Here is an 18,027-nt window from a genome sequence, read left to right on the forward strand (position 1 = left end):
TATATATATTTTTCTTTGTACTTTCCTTCCGGGGATTGTGTAAGAGTCAAAGTAAATAAATAAAATTTACTTTCAACGTTGAGGGCGTTATGAATCTTCACCTCGTTCTCAAACATGTATAATATAGAAACTAAATGCGTTTTACTTTGCCTTAAATTAAATATTATTTGCGAAAACATGTAAAGACAATTAAGATTACAATCTTACTCTAAGAGTTTTCTAATGAATGATATTGTATCGTACAAAATATAACTCAAAAGTTTATGTAAAAAAATGCAAACTTAGGTAGTCATAGGCATTCCCGGCTCCCGCCATCTTTCTTTTTACTTGCTGTCTCCCGTGGCCACTAATCTGTGTTTTTAGGGTTAAACATTTTGCAATGAGACTGAAACGATTTCTCTTGCGATATTACCCTCCAGGTAAGCGGTGCATGTGACTAATCACCTTTATATAATTGTAGCGTAGGTTTTGTGCCCTCGAAACGATGCAAGTTCCAAAATTGACTCGGTTGTCAATATAAACATTACATTCGGGCCACTAGGACTGTATGTCATTACTCACTCGGTACAAGTAACATTGATCTAGAAATAATTTACTAATTATAACGCCGTTCGTAGCAATGTTCGATAACATCAATTTTATTTATGTAAACCATTTTCGGTTATGGCAACCGTGAGTATCAATCGCGCAATTATTGTGATGACATCGGATTTGTATCGCTCATTTTCGTGTTTCTGTTAATTAATTAAATGTATATAGTTACTGTAAAATACTTTATTTTACCTGGGCTTTTTGAGTGTTTTGTATGGAATTTATTTTCGCTGATTTTTGACAAGTTGAATGTAAAATATAGGAAAAAATGTATATTCGCTGGATTTTAATTTCACTGAATCATTCCTTCAGCAAAAATAACAAAAATTAATTCCAAGTGAAAATAGTATTTTACAGCAAGTGTTGATCCATAGCTTTACATAATATGTTATGATATTTTTATAAAACATTTTTTTTTTCGCATTTTATTCCAAAAGAATATGCTTTCATTGCCTTGGTTTTATTTTTATTTTTTTTTAATTTTCAGGTATTATCTTGGAATATGAACAACACGGTAATATAAAGAACAAGTCAATAGATTTATTAGATTTAAAACCTGAGTAAGTATTGATGTATCGTTGCCATGTCAAATCTCACAACAATATACCGTACTTCCCTGAGCATAAGCCCCTCCCCGAGTATATGCCCACCCTCTGTTTTTAGACATTTAACAGGTTGAGGGCATTCCCGAGTATAGGCCCAGGGTGTTTTTACGGGGCGTCAACGACATTTATTACAAACATGCATGTAAAAAGTGTATTTCATTACATAATAATCGTGATTGGTACGGTAGTTTGGTTCCTGCTTTTACGAGAAAACTCGCATTAATTTCAGAGTGCATGGCCCCCGAACGTACGGAACATGGTTCGCACCTTTTCTATTCTGTTATTTACTCAGGATGAACTCCGATGTTGCAATACTGAAGTAATCCATATTTCTTTTGAGTAGAAACCTGGGCATTGTACATTGTTTTACTTTTCGGAATAATCCATTGAGACTTTCGTGAATGGGATGTGAACGAGCAAACTATTCTTCTACATGACTTGTTGGCGACTGTGAACAGTTTAAATACTTCCTCCACCCTCAGTTTACCTTTCGAAAATTGCGAATCAACAGCTTTAGGGAAAAAATCACCATTTTTCGTCGATATCAGACTGCATTTTAACATCGCGGTAATTCACTTCCACATTGCGTTGAAAAAATGACTTCGTCAATAATCGGAAAACTTCGTCTGTATGACACAACATTTTGATTGGTTAACGAAAGACGTGACCTGTTAGGTCAAAGGAAGTTGTTCAGGTCAAATCACAATGAAAAACACCATGGCGGTTTTGTATCAAGAGTTTGCGTACGATCAAAAACATTCCACAACGACGGGTATCATAACAACACTATACTTTGTGTATTACAGAACAGATATAGATGCTGTCATGGATGAAATAATGAGCAAAGAACCACTGATAACACCATCTAGATTAGAACAGGTCAGACAGCTAATACAGAGGTTACAAGAAAAGCTTGCACAGAGTGATGACCATAAATTTTATTTATTTAAGGTTTGTATCTGAGACAGTTATTCTGCTCACATTCAATGTTTGCATCAGACTAGTTATCCAATGTGATATGCACTTATTATAACACCGAACTACAAAATAAACTAATCATAAATACCATGATCACCCTATTAATCTCTTGCAACATCAGTGTTCTCCCCAGGATGTAAACAGCGTGGCGGTCCCGCCACAGTGCTTTGATTTGCCGCCACACTGGTCTGACACCGCCACGGTGATTAGCAAGACCGCCACAGTGCTTCTTTTCATTGGGGGATCTCGTCACGCTGGTCAGCCTGACCAGCACTCAAAACTAGCGACCACTGCGGAAACGCTTCCGACTATTGTCATATTGTTATTATATTTACGTACCGACCAACACGCATCCTGCCAGTTGTGGATAATAATTTTTAAACAATTGACATAGTCGCGTGATGTGGTAGCGGCTTTGAACAATACAAGTCAATTTTGTAAAATTAGCACCTCTTTGTTTGTAAGTAAATACTTTCTGATGCAGTCTTTGGTTTGAAAGCTAAAATTCTTTCAAAATCAATTCCATCCGATACAACATGGGCAAATCGGAGTTCACGATCAGTTTACGCTACTCAAGAAAAAAACAACGTGTTTATTGTTATTGGGTAAAATACATTTGAACTGTTATCATCGTGAATTATGTAAAAACTCTTCTTTCAATAATTTTTTTACCTTTTAAAAATTTCTAATCACCTCTTTCGAAAACCATCATGCAGTTTTTATCTGAAATTCATACAAACACATCGTGCTACGACATCGCTTTACTTCCGCAATGTAATTTTTATGATCACGATCATTCGGAAAACTTCGGGTTCTACCGGCATTATCATGCGGCATTTTGATTGGTAAATAGCGTTTTTGACCCACCGGGTCAAAGGACACATGCCGGTCAATTAATGCGTCATAACTATCATGGCGGGTCTGTGTTTTTCACCGAAGTGATCGAGTGATCAAAAATAATTTCTCCTGATAAAACTAGCTCAAATTTTACGTTTTTTCATATAAAAAAAAGAAGTATTTAATTATTGCATGACATCATGATCGAGTAAGAGGAATTATTGGTATAACCGGTGTATAACATCGTGAAGTAAGTTATGTCACGTCGTAACTTTGATCATTTGGAAGTGTTATTTGTTCGTTCATTTACTGTAAATGTAAACGTTAGAAGCTGATGGTCGGAATAATAACCAACAATCCGCCAAATAACTACATGGTCGATTTTTTGAAATTGAATTTTGTAGTAAATAAGATCATGAAAGTGGTGAACATAATCCTGGCTCAAACGTTTCAAATGAGTTTCATTTAACTTTTTACAATTTATTTGTTTCTTTTTAGTCTGCAGCATTTGCATTTTGAAAATGTTTCATTTTTAAATTCAAACTCTTCTAAATTGTGAAACGTAATATTTTGACTCCAAAAAAAAAATATTTTCCCTGTGACGGAGCTCATTAATATTACAAATAAAAGTGTTTATAACACTGTGTGAAGCAAATAAATATCTGCCGCTTTGTTTTTAAAAATATATGTTGTTTATTGTGTGGGTGTAAATGTGCTTTCGTCAATTTCTATTATTATGTAAATGATATGCAAGTGATATGCAAATTAGGCCGCCACAGTGGTTTAAATTCCTGGGGAGAACACTGAACATTGTAATATTCTTTGCAGCATTGTTACTTGTGTTTATTTTGACCAGGCACTGTCATTTTCAGAGTCAACATGCCTGTACACATTTTATGAAATTGAATACGCTTTCCATTTGACTGGCATAACCTACACTGGTTGAATGGTCTCATCCATATTCTTATCAGTTAGCTGATATTTCAGAATTAAGTTGCACATAGTGCTCTGTAGATGGTTGATTTCATGGGCACTGTTTCTATCTATATATTAAGTTGCACATAGTGCTCTGTAGATGGTTGATTTCATGGGCACTCTTTCTATCTATATATTAAGTTGCACATAGTGCTCTGTAGATGGTTGATTTCATGGGCACTCTTTCTATCTATATATTAAGTTGCACATAGTGCTCTGTAGATGGTTGATTTCATGGGCACTGTTTCTATCTATATATTAAGTTGCACATAGTGCTCTGTAGATGGTTGATTTCATGGGCACTGTTTCTATCTATATATTAAGTTGCACATAGTGCTCTGTAGATGGTTGATTTCATGGGCACTGTTTCTATCTATATATTAAGTTGCACATAGTGCTCTGTAGATGGTTGATTTCATGGGCACTCTTTCTATCTATATATTAAGTTGCACATAGTGCTCTGTAGATGGTTGATTTCATGGGCACTCTTTCTATCTATATATTAAGTTGCACATAGTGCTCTGTAGATGGTTGATTTCATGGGCACTCTTTCTATCTATATATTAAGTTGCACATAGTGCTCTGTAGATGGTTGATTTCATGGGCACTGTTTCTATCTATATATTAAGTTGCACATAGTGCTCTGTAGATGGTTGATTTCATGGGCACTGTTTCTATCTATATATTAAGTTGCACATAGTGCTCTGTAGATGGTTGATTTCATGGGCACTGTTTCTATCTATATATTAAGTTGCACATAGTGCTCTGTAGATGGTTGATTTCATGGGCACTCTTTCTATCTATATATTAAGTTGCACATAGTGCTCTGTAGATGGTTGATTTCATGGGCACTGTTTCTATCTATATATTAAGTTGCACATAGTGCTCTGTAGATGGTTGATTTCATGGGCACTGTTTCTATCTATATATTAAGTTGCACATAGTGCTCTGTAGATGGTTGATTTCATGGGCACTCTTTCTATCTATATATTAAGTTGCACATAGTGCTCTGTAGATGGTTGATTTCATGGGCACTCTTTCTATCTATATATTAAGTTGCACATAGTGCTCTGTAGATGGTTGATTTCATGGGCACTGTTTCTATCTATATATTAAGTTGCACATAGTGCTCTGTAGATGGTTGATTTCATGGGCACTGTTTCTATCTATATATTAAGTTGCACATAGTGCTCTGTAGATGGTTGATTTCATGGGCACTCTTTCTATCTATATATTAAGTTGCACATAGTGCTCTGTAGATGGTTGATTTCATGGGCACTGTTTCTATCTATATATTAAGTTGCACATAGTGCTCTGTAGATGGTTGATTTCATGGGCACTGTTTCTATCTATATATTAAGTTGCACATAGTGCTCTGTAGATGGTTGATTTTATGGGCACTGTTTCTATCTATATATTAAGTTGCACATAGTGCTCTGTAGATGGTTGATTTCATGGGCACTGTTTCTATCTATATATTAAGTTGCACATAGTGCTCTGTAGATGGTTGATTTCATGGGCACTGTTTCTATCTATATATTAAGTTGCACATAGTGCTCTGTAGATGGTTGATTTCATGGGCACTCTTTCTATCTATATATTAAGTTGCACATAGTGCTCTGTAGATGGTTGATTTCATGGGCACTGTTTCTATCTATATATTAAGTTGCACATAGTGCTCTGTAGATGGTTGATTTCATGGGCACTGTTTCTATCTATATATTAAGTTGCACATAGTGCTCTGTAGATGGTTGATTTCATGGGCACTGTTTCTATCTATATATTAAGTTGCACATAGTGCTCTGTAGATGGTTGATTTCATGGGCACTGTTTCTATCTATATATTAAGTTGCACATAGTGCTCTGTAGATGGTTGATTTCATGGGCACTGTTTCTATCTATATATTAAGTTGCACATAGTGCTCTGTAGATGGTTGATTTCATGGGCACTCTTTCTATCTATATATTAAGTTGCACATAGTGCTCTGTAGATGGTTGATTTCATGGGCACTCTTTCTATCTATATATTAAGTTGCACATAGTGCTCTGTAGATGGTTGATTTCATGGGCACTGTTTCTATCTATATATTAAGTTGCACATAGTGCTCTGTAGATGGTTGATTTCATGGGCACTGTTTCTATCTATATATTAAGTTGCACATAGTGCTCTGTAGATGGTTGATTTCATGGGCACTGTTTCTATCTATATATTAAGTTGCACATAGTGCTCTGTAGATGGTTGATTTCATGGGCACTCTTTCTATCTATATATTAAGTTGCACATAGTGCTCTGTAGATGGTTGATTTCATGGGCACTCTTTCTATCTATATATTAAGTTGCACATAGTGCTCTGTAGATGGTTGATTTCATGGGCACTCTTTCTATCTATATATTAAGTTGCACATAGTGCTCTGTAGATGGTTGATTTCATGGGCACTGTTTCTATCTATATATTAAGTTGCACATAGTGCTCTGTAGATGGTTGATTTCATGGGCACTGTTTCTATCTATATATTAAGTTGCACATAGTGCTCTGTAGATGGTTGATTTCATGGGCACTGTTTCTATCTATATATTAAGTTGCACATAGTGCTCTGTAGATGGTTGATTTCATGGGCACTCTTTCTATCTATATATTAAGTTGCACATAGTGCTCTGTAGATGGTTGATTTCATGGGCACTGTTTCTATCTATATATTAAGTTGCACATAGTGCTCTGTAGATGGTTGATTTCATGGGCACTGTTTCTATCTATATATTAAGTTGCACATAGTGCTCTGTAGATGGTTGATTTCATGGGCACTCTTTCTATCTATATATTAAGTTGCACATAGTGCTCTGTAGATGGTTGATTTCATGGGCACTCTTTCTATCTATATATTAAGTTGCACATAGTGCTCTGTAGATGGTTGATTTCATGGGCACTGTTTCTATCTATATATTAAGTTGCACATAGTGCTCTGTAGATGGTTGATTTCATGGGCACTGTTTCTATCTATATATTAAGTTGCACATAGTGCTCTGTAGATGGTTGATTTCATGGGCACTCTTTCTATCTATATATTAAGTTGCACATAGTGCTCTGTAGATGGTTGATTTCATGGGCACTGTTTCTATCTATATATTAAGTTGCACATAGTGCTCTGTAGATGGTTGATTTCATGGGCACTGTTTCTATCTATATATTAAGTTGCACATAGTGCTCTGTAGATGGTTGATTTTATGGGCACTGTTTCTATCTATATATTAAGTTGCACATAGTGCTCTGTAGATGGTTGATTTCATGGGCACTGTTTCTATCTATATATTAAGTTGCACATAGTGCTCTGTAGATGGTTGATTTCATGGGCACTGTTTCTATCTATATATTAAGTTGCACATAGTGCTCTGTAGATGGTTGATTTCATGGGCACTCTTTCTATCTATATATTAAGTTGCACATAGTGCTCTGTAGATGGTTGATTTCATGGGCACTGTTTCTATCTATATATTAAGTTGCACATAGTGCTCTGTAGATGGTTGATTTCATGGGCACTGTTTCTATCTATATATTAAGTTGCACATAGTGCTCTGTAGATGGTTGATTTCATGGGCACTGTTTCTATCTATATATTAAGTTGCACATAGTGCTCTGTAGATGGTTGATTTCATGGGCACTGTTTCTATCTATATATTAAGTTGCACATAGTGCTCTGTAGATGGTTGATTTCATGGGCACTGTTTCTATCTATATATTAAGTTGCACATAGTGCTCTGTAGATGGTTGATTTCATGGGCACTCTTTCTATCTATATATTAAGTTGCACATAGTGCTCTGTAGATGGTTGATTTCATGGGCACTCTTTCTATCTATATATTAAGTTGCACATAGTGCTCTGTAGATGGTTGATTTCATGGGCACTCTTTCTATCTATATATTAAGTTGCACATAGTGCTCTGTAGATGGTTGATTTCATGGGCACTGTTTCTATCTATATATTAAGTTGCACATAGTGCTCTGTAGATGGTTGATTTCATGGGCACTGTTTCTATCTATATATTAAGTTGCACATAGTGCTCTGTAGATGGTTGATTTCATGGGCACTGTTTCTATCTATATATTAAGTTGCACATAGTGCTCTGTAGATGGTTGATTTCATGGGCACTCTTTCTATCTATATATTAAGTTGCACATAGTGCTCTGTAGATGGTTGATTTCATGGGCACTGTTTCTATCTATATATTAAGTTGCACATAGTGCTCTGTAGATGGTTGATTTCATGGGCACTGTTTCTATCTATATATTAAGTTGCACATAGTGCTCTGTAGATGGTTGATTTCATGGGCACTCTTTCTATCTATATATTAAGTTGCACATAGTGCTCTGTAGATGGTTGATTTCATGGGCACTCTTTCTATCTATATATTAAGTTGCACATAGTGCTCTGTAGATGGTTGATTTCATGGGCACTGTTTCTATCTATATATTAAGTTGCACATAGTGCTCTGTAGATGGTTGATTTCATGGGCACTGTTTCTATCTATATATTAAGTTGCACATAGTGCTCTGTAGATGGTTGATTTCATGGGCACTGTTTCTATCTATATATTAAGTTGCACATAGTGCTCTGTAGATGGTTGATTTCATGGGCACTGTTTCTATCTATATATTAAGTTGCACATAGTGCTCTGTAGATGGTTGATTTCATGGGCACTCTTTCTATCTATATATTAAGTTGCACATAGTGCTCTGTAGATGGTTGATTTCATGGGCACTGTTTCTATCTATATATTAAGTTGAACATAGTGCTCTGTAGATGGTTGATTTCATGGGCACTCTTTCTATCTATATATTATATAGTGTTGATATGCTGCAGAAAATGTGTAACTGGAGTGCAGTGAAAATCGTGCTCACATTCAAGCAGTGGGTAAAGAAATTGTGTGAAATATAAATATAGTCATTTTTTAAATCCTGTGACTTCTGCACTTGAACACATTGTATTATTATTTGATTACAAGCAAAAAATTTTATTTTGAATTTAAACATCCCTATCAAATATAGTAGGATGTTATGTTATGAAAATATGTGTTTTACTTAACAATGTTTATGGAGGACATGTATTGGATAGACCACATGTATTGGGTGGACCGCATGTATTGAGTAGACTGATTCAGTACTGGGTAGACTAGGGATAGATAATTTAGCATTAAGTTTTTTGTTGTATTTTTCAGGTGCTACGTGCTCACATATTGCCATTAACCAATGTAGCTTTCAATAAATCTGGTTCTATGTTTATAACGGGCAGTTATGATAGAACATGTAAAGTGTGGGAAACTGCATCAGGAGAAGAACTACATACATTAGAAGGGCATAGAAATGTTGTATATGCTATTGCATTTAATAATCCATATGGGTAAGTCAAATTTCTGTTTGACATATATTTTTTAATTTTCTAATTACATTTTACGATCCATGAATATGATATGTAAAATATTTGCAGTGTAGTCGGTTTTCTCCCCAGTATTTTCGTCAACCTTGGTTGCTAATTTGCATAATAATTAGCATATAATTTAAATACTTTATTAATAATGTTTAATTTTTTCATTTTTCGTAAACTGCTTATACACTTTATTACATTAATAATTTAGAAGGAAAACACAAGACATGCCTTAAAACAGTAAACAAGAAAATCAGTATATTATTATAAAGTAGTCATTCGCTATTTGTTGTGCAAAAAATAGTGGCAAATATGTAATGGAGAATTCTTGGTTAATTGACAACAATAACAACTTGTAAGTTGCAACGTTCCGTAGTGAAAACTTAATGCTGCTGCGATCGTAAACAATTGTGACAGCCTTGTGTGTTGCTCAATCAAGGATCTACCCAGAATGCAGTATTTCATTTGTCTCATTATGACGGCAGATACCGGGTAGGCTGCTGTCTGTTAATAAGGTAGGCCAAATGGTCACCAGCCATGATAGAAAGCAAGTTCAACTTTTTGGCATCAAGTTTTCGCGGCCTTACTTGGAACCCGCACAATTTTTTGATTTCATCAATGTTTCAATCATTTTTACTTCATATAAAGTTTCAAATCAGAGTGATCACGTACAGACGGTTCGAATTTGTGATGTTCTACCGATTCAAATAAACAAGTTACAATGGAAAAGCAAGTTGAATAAATTATTCTACGATTTCCTTTATGTTTTATTTTCAACATTCGAATAATCTTTTCTTCAAACGTTTGACATCGGCTTTGGCATGATCAGTGAATTACGAAAATAGATTACAATTTACAACAAGTACATGCTGACCAAAATAAACTGAGCAGCTTTCTGACTTTTGTTAGTTATTGTTTATGGCTTAAAAGAACAGCGAGGACAAGTCTCATAGAACAATAGCTGTGGAAATTATAGAACGCAAGGAAATAGTAAAGGTGCAGAAATCAATGATTTAATCAGTGCTGGTAATAATTTTGAGCATGGCAGACAAGCAAGGCGGAACTGTCACACTGTTTGTATCCTGGGGAGAACACTGGTAGTTTAGTGCAGTACATGTAAACAGCACGGCATTGACTTAAAAAAACACAACATTCATGTTTTCTTATTTTGTTTCAGTGACAAGATAGCCACAGGATCTTTTGATAAAACTTGTAAACTTTGGAGTTCAGAAACTGGTAAATGTTATCACACATTTCGAGGTCATACAGCTGAAATTGTAAGTTATATTAACAGTAACATAGATATAAACTTATCTCTTACATCATCAACTTTGTTGTTGGATTGTACCGTAATTTTACATTCTTTCAATCTTATTTCAGGTATGTATATCATTTAATCCACAAAGTACGTTAGTTGCTACTGGTAGTATGGATACTACAGCCAAATTATGGGATGTTCAAACAGGAGCAGAAGTTAGCACGCTGTCTGGGCATTCTGCAGAAATCATCTCATTATCATTCAACACAACAGGAGATCAGATTATTACGGGATCATTTGATCATACTGTCTCTGTATGGGATGTCAGGAGTGGAAAGTATGTACAGAAAATATCTTAAATGCTTTCAAAATATTGTTATATAATTATGATTTCACAACCATTTTGTTATGGTTTCAAAACCACTGTATGAGTTGAAAATAAATTGATGTAATGATTTCATAATCACAATTATTTCAAAACTAAATTAATGTGATTACAATTTTAAAAAATGAAAAAAAAAGTGATTAAAACTTGTAAGTGCTGGCATTCTTGTTTGAAATTACTGACTAGTGTTCTTGTTGTTTGCAGGAGAATTCACACATTAATAGGACATAGAGGTGAAATAAGCAGTGCTCAATTCAACTATGACTGTTCATTAATTGCTACTGGTTCTATGGACAAAACATGTAAAATATGGGACAGTAGTGTTGGTCAGTGTGTAGGAACATTGCGAGGTCATGATGATGAGATATTAGATGTTGTATTTGATTATACAGGACAATATGTAGCTACTGCATCAGCTGATAGTAAGTATGTCTCCCACAAACACAGCGTAAACAAAACAAGAACTACACATGTTGATTATACAGGACAATATGTAGCTAATGCATCAGCTGATAGTAAGTATGTCTCCCACAAACACAGCGTGAACAAAACTAGACCTACACATGTTGATTATACAGGACAATCAGTAGCTACTGCATCAGCTGATAGTAAGTATGTCTCCCACAAACACAGCGTAAACAAAACAAGACCTACACATGTTGATTATACAGGACAATATGTAGCTACTGCATCAGCTTATAGTATGTCTCCCACAAACACAGCGTGAACAAACAAGAACTACACATGTTGATTATACAGGACAATATGTAGCTACTGCATCAACTGATAGTAAGTATGTCTCCCACAAACACAGCGTAAACAAAACAAGAACTACACATGTTGATTATACAGGACAATATGTAGCTACTGCATCAGCTGATAGTAAGTATGTCTCCCACAAACACAGCGTGAACAAAACTAGACCTACACATGTTGATTATACAGGACAATCAGTAGCTACTGCATCAGCTGATAGTAAGTATGTCTCCCACAAACACAGCGTAAACAAAACAAGACCTACACATGTTGATTATACAGGACAATCAGTAGCTACTGCATCAGCTGATAGTAAGTATGTCTCCCACAAACACAGCGTAAACAAAACAAGACCTACACATGTTGATTATACAGAACAATATGTAGCTACTGCATCAGCTGATAGTAAGTATGTCTCCCACAAACACAGCGTGAACAAAACAAGAACTACACATGTTGATTATACAGGACAATATGTAGCTACTGCATCAGCTGATAGTAAGTATGTCTCCCACAAACACAGCGTAAACAAAACAAGAACTACACATGTTGATTATACAGGACAATATGTAGCTACTGCATCAGCTGATAGTAAGTATGTCTCCCACAAACACAGCGTGAACAAAACAAGACCTACACATGTTGATTATACAGGACAATCAGTAGCTACTGCATCAGCTGATAGTATGTCTCTCACAAACACAGCGTGAACAAAACAAGAACTACACATGTTGATTATACAGGACAATATGTAGCTACTGCATCAGCTGATAGTATGTCTCCCACAAACACAGCGTAAACAAAACAAGAACTACACATGTTGATTATACAGGACAATATGTAGCTACTGCATCAACTGATAGTATGTCTCCCACAAACACAGCGTAAACAAAACTACACATGTTGATTAAATAATCTGCTAACATTGTACTTCATCTTCTTCACATCACATGGCATTATATTGAGTATTGTCTTTACATTATGTACATCAATGTTGTATTTCAGGTACAGCTAGAGTCTACAATGCTGTCACGCATAACTGTATCACCAAACTTGAAGGTCATGAAGGAGAAATATCAAAGGTAAAAAAAGCATTTAGGGTAGAATCCTACTAATATTTTTAAGAAAGTTGGTCATAAATCACATGTTCACTGGTTTATTATGTAAAAGCATTGAGTTATTGTCTCATGGCATCATAAAATAGCATTTATTTGTGTGTTACAGTGATGCAATTTGAGAAACTTGACATATTTTTCAAAAATGGCTATTTTTAGAACCACACCATAAAGCACAATGTTAAATACAATTTTTTTTTTAACACTTTTTAAAACCCAGGTTTTTTAAATAATTGAGGAAACAAAAAGTACTCCTGTCATTCACAATATATAATATTTTCAGCCTATGTCACCAGGCTACAATTTGAGATATGGCATGATATCAGTGCCAGAATAGGAACCACCCAAAATGGCCACTATTCACTGAAATACAACCATTGTTTTCTCATAAATTAAGCTAGTGAATCCCCAGTAAATTTTCTTAATATATACTTCCCATAAGTACAAAAGTATAATTTATTGGAAAATGAATAAATTCTGTGTTTTTGAATTCGTGTTTAGGCTTCTACCTTAATAAGTTTGATATATTGTTGTTGTTGGACACAGTCCAGTAACATTGCCAAGGCTGATTTTGTTTCAATACAGAAGAAGACATAAGGCATAAATCTATCCTCCACTTCCACCAAACGCACATTTTATGTGTTAACTGGTTTTTATTAGCTCCGCTGTCGACTTTGTCGAGTGGAGCTTATCATATGAGTGATTGTCCGTCGTCGTCCGTGTCAAGGTTTTACTTTTTCGACTTCTTCTTGAAAACTACAAGCCTGAATGCTTTGATACTTGGTGTATATGTACCTTGAGTAGACCTCTCTCAGATTTGTTCATTTCATGATCATATCGTCAATTCTCTAATTTTGGTGAATATTTTTGTCATTTTTGGTAAAAAGTGATATTTTCGACTTCTTGTTAAAAACCGCAAGTCCAATTGCTTTGATATTAAATATATAAGTACTACATGTGGACCTCTCTCAGATTTGTTCATTTTGTAATGATATCTTTAATTCTCTAATTTTGGTAAATATTTTTGTCATTTTTGGTAAAAAGTGATATTTTCAACTTCTTGTTAAAAACCGCGAGTCCAATTGCTTTGATATTACATATATAGGTACTACATGTGGATTTCTCTCAGATTTGTTCATTTTGTAATGATATCTTCAATTCTCTAATTTGGGTGAATATTTTTGTCATTTTTGGTAAAAAGTGATATTTTCAACTTCTTGTTAAAAAGTCCAATTGCTTTGATATTACATATATAGGTACTACATGTGGACCTCTCTCTGATTTGTTCATTTTGTAATGATATCTTTAATTCTCTAATTTCGGTGAATATTTTTGTAATTTTTGGTAAAAAGTGATATTTTCGACTTCTTGTTGAAAACCGCAAGTCCAATTGCTTTGATATTACATATATAAGTACTACATGTCGACCTCTCTCAGATTTGTTCATTTTGTAATGATATCTTCAATTCTCTAATTTTGGTGAATATTTTTGTCATTTTTGGTAAAAACTGATATTTTCGACTTGTTAAAAACCGCAAGTGCAATTGCTTTGATATTACATATATAGGTACTACATGTGGACCTCTCTCAGATTTGTTCATTTTGTAATGATATCTTTAATTCTCTAATTTTGGTGAATATTTTTGTCATTTTTTGGTAAAAAGTGATATTTTCAACTTCTTGTTAAAAACCGCGAGTCCAATTGCTTTGATATTACATATATAGGTACTACATGTGGATCTCTCTCAGATTTGTTCATTTTGTAATGATATCTTCAATTCTCTAATTTGGGTGAATATTTTTGTCATTTTTGGTAAAAAGTGATATTTTCAACTTCTTGTTAAAAAGTCCAATTGCTTTGATATTACATATATAGGTACTACATGTGGACCTCTCTCTGATTTGTTCATTTTGTAATGATATCTTTAATTCTCTAATTTTGGTGAATATTTTTGTCATTTTTGGTAAAAAGTGATAATTTCGACTTCTTGTTAAAAAAGACAAGTCCAATTGCTTTGATATTATTACATATATAGTTACTACATGTGGATCTCTCTCAGATTTGTTCATTTTGTAATAATATCTTTAATTATCTACAGTAATGTTGGTGAATATTTTTGGTAAAAAGTGATATTTTCTTGTTAAAAACCACAATCATTTATGGTGAAAAATGATATTTTTGAATTTTTGTTGAAAACAGCAAGTCCCATTGCATTGATACTATTCATATTGTTCATTTTCTAATATCTTCTGTTCTATAATTGAAATGTGCATTGCAAACAGCGGAGCTATTTCAGCCGAGAGGCTGCTTGTTATTAGTCCCCGTTCGGATGCAGTCCGAAAACGGGGACTTATGTTTTGCCCTGTGTGCGTCCGTCCGTCCGTCCGTCTGTGATCACCTGTATCTCGAACATGCATGGACCGATTAAGTTCAAACTTCACTCATACATCACACATTATATGGGACATATGCACATGCATTTTTTTCATGATCCGATTAACGATAGCCGAATAGCGGCCATTTTAAGGTCGAAAATGCATCAAAATCGCACATTTTCACCATTCCGGACCCGGATCTCAGTTATGCATGGACGGATTTTGTTCAAATTTGGTACATACATTAAACATAATAGGACCTTGATGCACGTCATTTTTTTTTTGGATCGGGTTCGAAATGGCCGACTGGCGGCCATTTTGTTTTAAAGAATTCAGTTCTGGATCCGTATCTCAGACATGCTTGGATTGATCGAGTTCAAACTTCACACACACAAGGTACATCATGTCACAAATATGTATGTGCATTTGTTTCATGATCTCATTAACGATAGCCAAATGGCGGCCGCTTTAAGGCCGAAAATGCATTGAAATCGCACATTTTCACCATTCCGGACCCGGATCTCAGTTATGCATGGACGGATTTCATTCAAATTTGGTACATACATTAAACATAATAGGACCTTGATGCACGTCATTTTTTTTTTCGGATCAAGTTCGAAATGGCCGACTGGCGGCCATTTTGTTTTAAAGAATTCAGTTCTGGATCTGTATCTGAGACATGCTTGGATTGATCGAGTTCAAACTTCACACACACAAGGTACATCATGTCACAAATATGTATGTGCATTTGTTTCATGATCTCATTAACGATAGCCAAATGGCGGCCGCTTTAAGGCCGAAAATGCATTGAAATCGCACATTTTCACCATTCCGTACCCGGATCTCAGTTATGCATGGACGGATTTCATTCAAATTTGGTACATACATTAAACATAATAGGACCTTGATGCACGTCATTTTTTTTTTCGGATCAAGTTCGAAATAGCCGACTGGCGGCCATTTTGTTTTAAAGAATTCAGTTCTGGATCCGTATCCGAGACATGTCTGGATTGATCAAGTTCAAACTTCACACACACAAGGTACATCATGTCACAAATATGTATGTGCATTTGTTTCATGATCTCATTAACGATAGCCAAATGGGGGCCGCTTTAACTTTTAAGGCCGAAAATGCATTGAAATCGCACATTTTCACCATTCCGGACCCGTATCTCAGTTATGCATGGATGGATTTTGTTCAAATTTGGTACATACATTAAACATAATAGGACCTTGATGCACGTCTTTTTTTTTTTCGGATCAAGTTCAAAATGGTCGACTGGCGGCCATTTTGTTAAAGAATTCAGTTCTGGATCCGTATCCAAGACATGTCTGGATTGATCAAGTTCAAACTTCACACACACATGGTACATCATGTCACAAATAGATATGTGCATTTGTTTCATGATCTGCTTAACAATAGCGGAATGATGGCCATTTTAAGGCCGAAAATGCATCAAAATCACGTATTTTCACAATTCCAGAACCGGATCTCAGTCATGCATGGATGGATTTTGTTCAGATTTAGCACAATGTGTTGTACATATGCAGGTGCATTTCGGTCATGATCTGCTTTGAATGTATATGTCATTCAAATATGAACGGAACGGGGACGTGTCATTGACAATGACTTGTTTCATTTATTGCTAAATATTGACATCATATTACATTTGTTCAGATTTAGCACAATGTGTTGTACATATGCAGGTGCATTTCGGTCATGATCTGCTTTGAATGTATATGTCATTCAAATATGAACGGAACGGGGACGTGTCATTGACAATGACTTGTTTCATTTATTGCTAAATATTGACATCATATTACATTTGTATTTGCAGCTTACCTTTAACCCACAGGGTACCAAGTTATTAACAGCGAGTGCTGACAAAACTGCCAGATTATGGAATCCATTAACAGGAGAGTGTTTGCAAGTCTTGGAAGGCCACACAGATGAAATCTTTAGTTGTGCATTTAATTATGAAGGAAAAACTATTATTACAGGTAAGTTCAGTGAGTTGGTCGATATAGCAAAGGGACTCCCAAAATATTCATCATGGCTGTGACAGCATGTCAACCAGTATTAGTGGGTTGGTAGCTATGTTTGGTGACATTCTGCAGCCATGTGTTGCAATGTCTTTCTCATATGTACACGTCTAACGATTTGCTGTTAATACTTTCTCTGTAGGTAGCAAAGATAACACTTGTAGGATATGGCAGTAACCAGATGCGCAAACAGACCACTGCATGTCAACTAACAATTTGAGAAGAGACCAAGAGACATGTACATGACTGAATCATTGTGACTTCACAACAGATGGAATCCTTGTATTGATTGGCAATTGTCTTGTCTATTTTTACTCAGATATTACATAATGATGTGCTTGGTGTCTTTAGTTTTCTTGTAAACAAGTACTATAAAAGCTATGCATACATGTAAGTTATATCGTTTTATTTCCAAATCGTGTGTATTTTGTGCTTGCACCATTCTAATTATTTACATGCATATTGTGGGGGTTTTTTTTGCTGAACTGCAAATTGTTAGAAGATGGTTCTACTTCTGTTAACAGACGAATAATTGGATGTTCTGTGGGACATCATAGACATGTGATCAGAATAGTTGAAAACTTAGAATGACGACATGTATATATTTTGTGTAATACTTCATAAAGACCCATTGTAATGTTCTCATCTTATGATTGCAAGTATTAGTAATATATTTATTTTTATTGTTCT

General features: G+C 35.0%; 1 protein-coding gene across 1 annotated transcript; it reads left to right on the forward strand.

Annotated features, from left to right (window-relative positions):
• Positions 1 to 311: 311 nt before the first annotated feature.
• On the forward strand, positions 312 to 17,735 carry LOC100369577 (uncharacterized). The gene is made up of 10 exons (XM_085502276.1): positions 312 to 419; positions 1,079 to 1,151; positions 2,003 to 2,147; positions 9,199 to 9,380; positions 10,582 to 10,681; positions 10,785 to 10,999; positions 11,252 to 11,469; positions 12,809 to 12,885; positions 17,133 to 17,295; positions 17,480 to 17,735. Exons 1-10 carry the CDS (start codon positions 380 to 382, stop codon positions 17,512 to 17,514), a joined length of 1,248 nt encoding a protein of 415 aa, XP_085358402.1. The 5' UTR covers positions 312 to 379; the 3' UTR covers positions 17,515 to 17,735.
• Positions 17,736 to 18,027: the final 292 nt, after the last annotated feature.

This window comes from Saccoglossus kowalevskii, chromosome 1 (assembly GCF_978046115.1).
Source record: "Saccoglossus kowalevskii chromosome 1, keSacKowa6.1, whole genome shotgun sequence".
NCBI lineage: Eukaryota > Metazoa > Hemichordata > Enteropneusta > Harrimaniidae > Saccoglossus > Saccoglossus kowalevskii.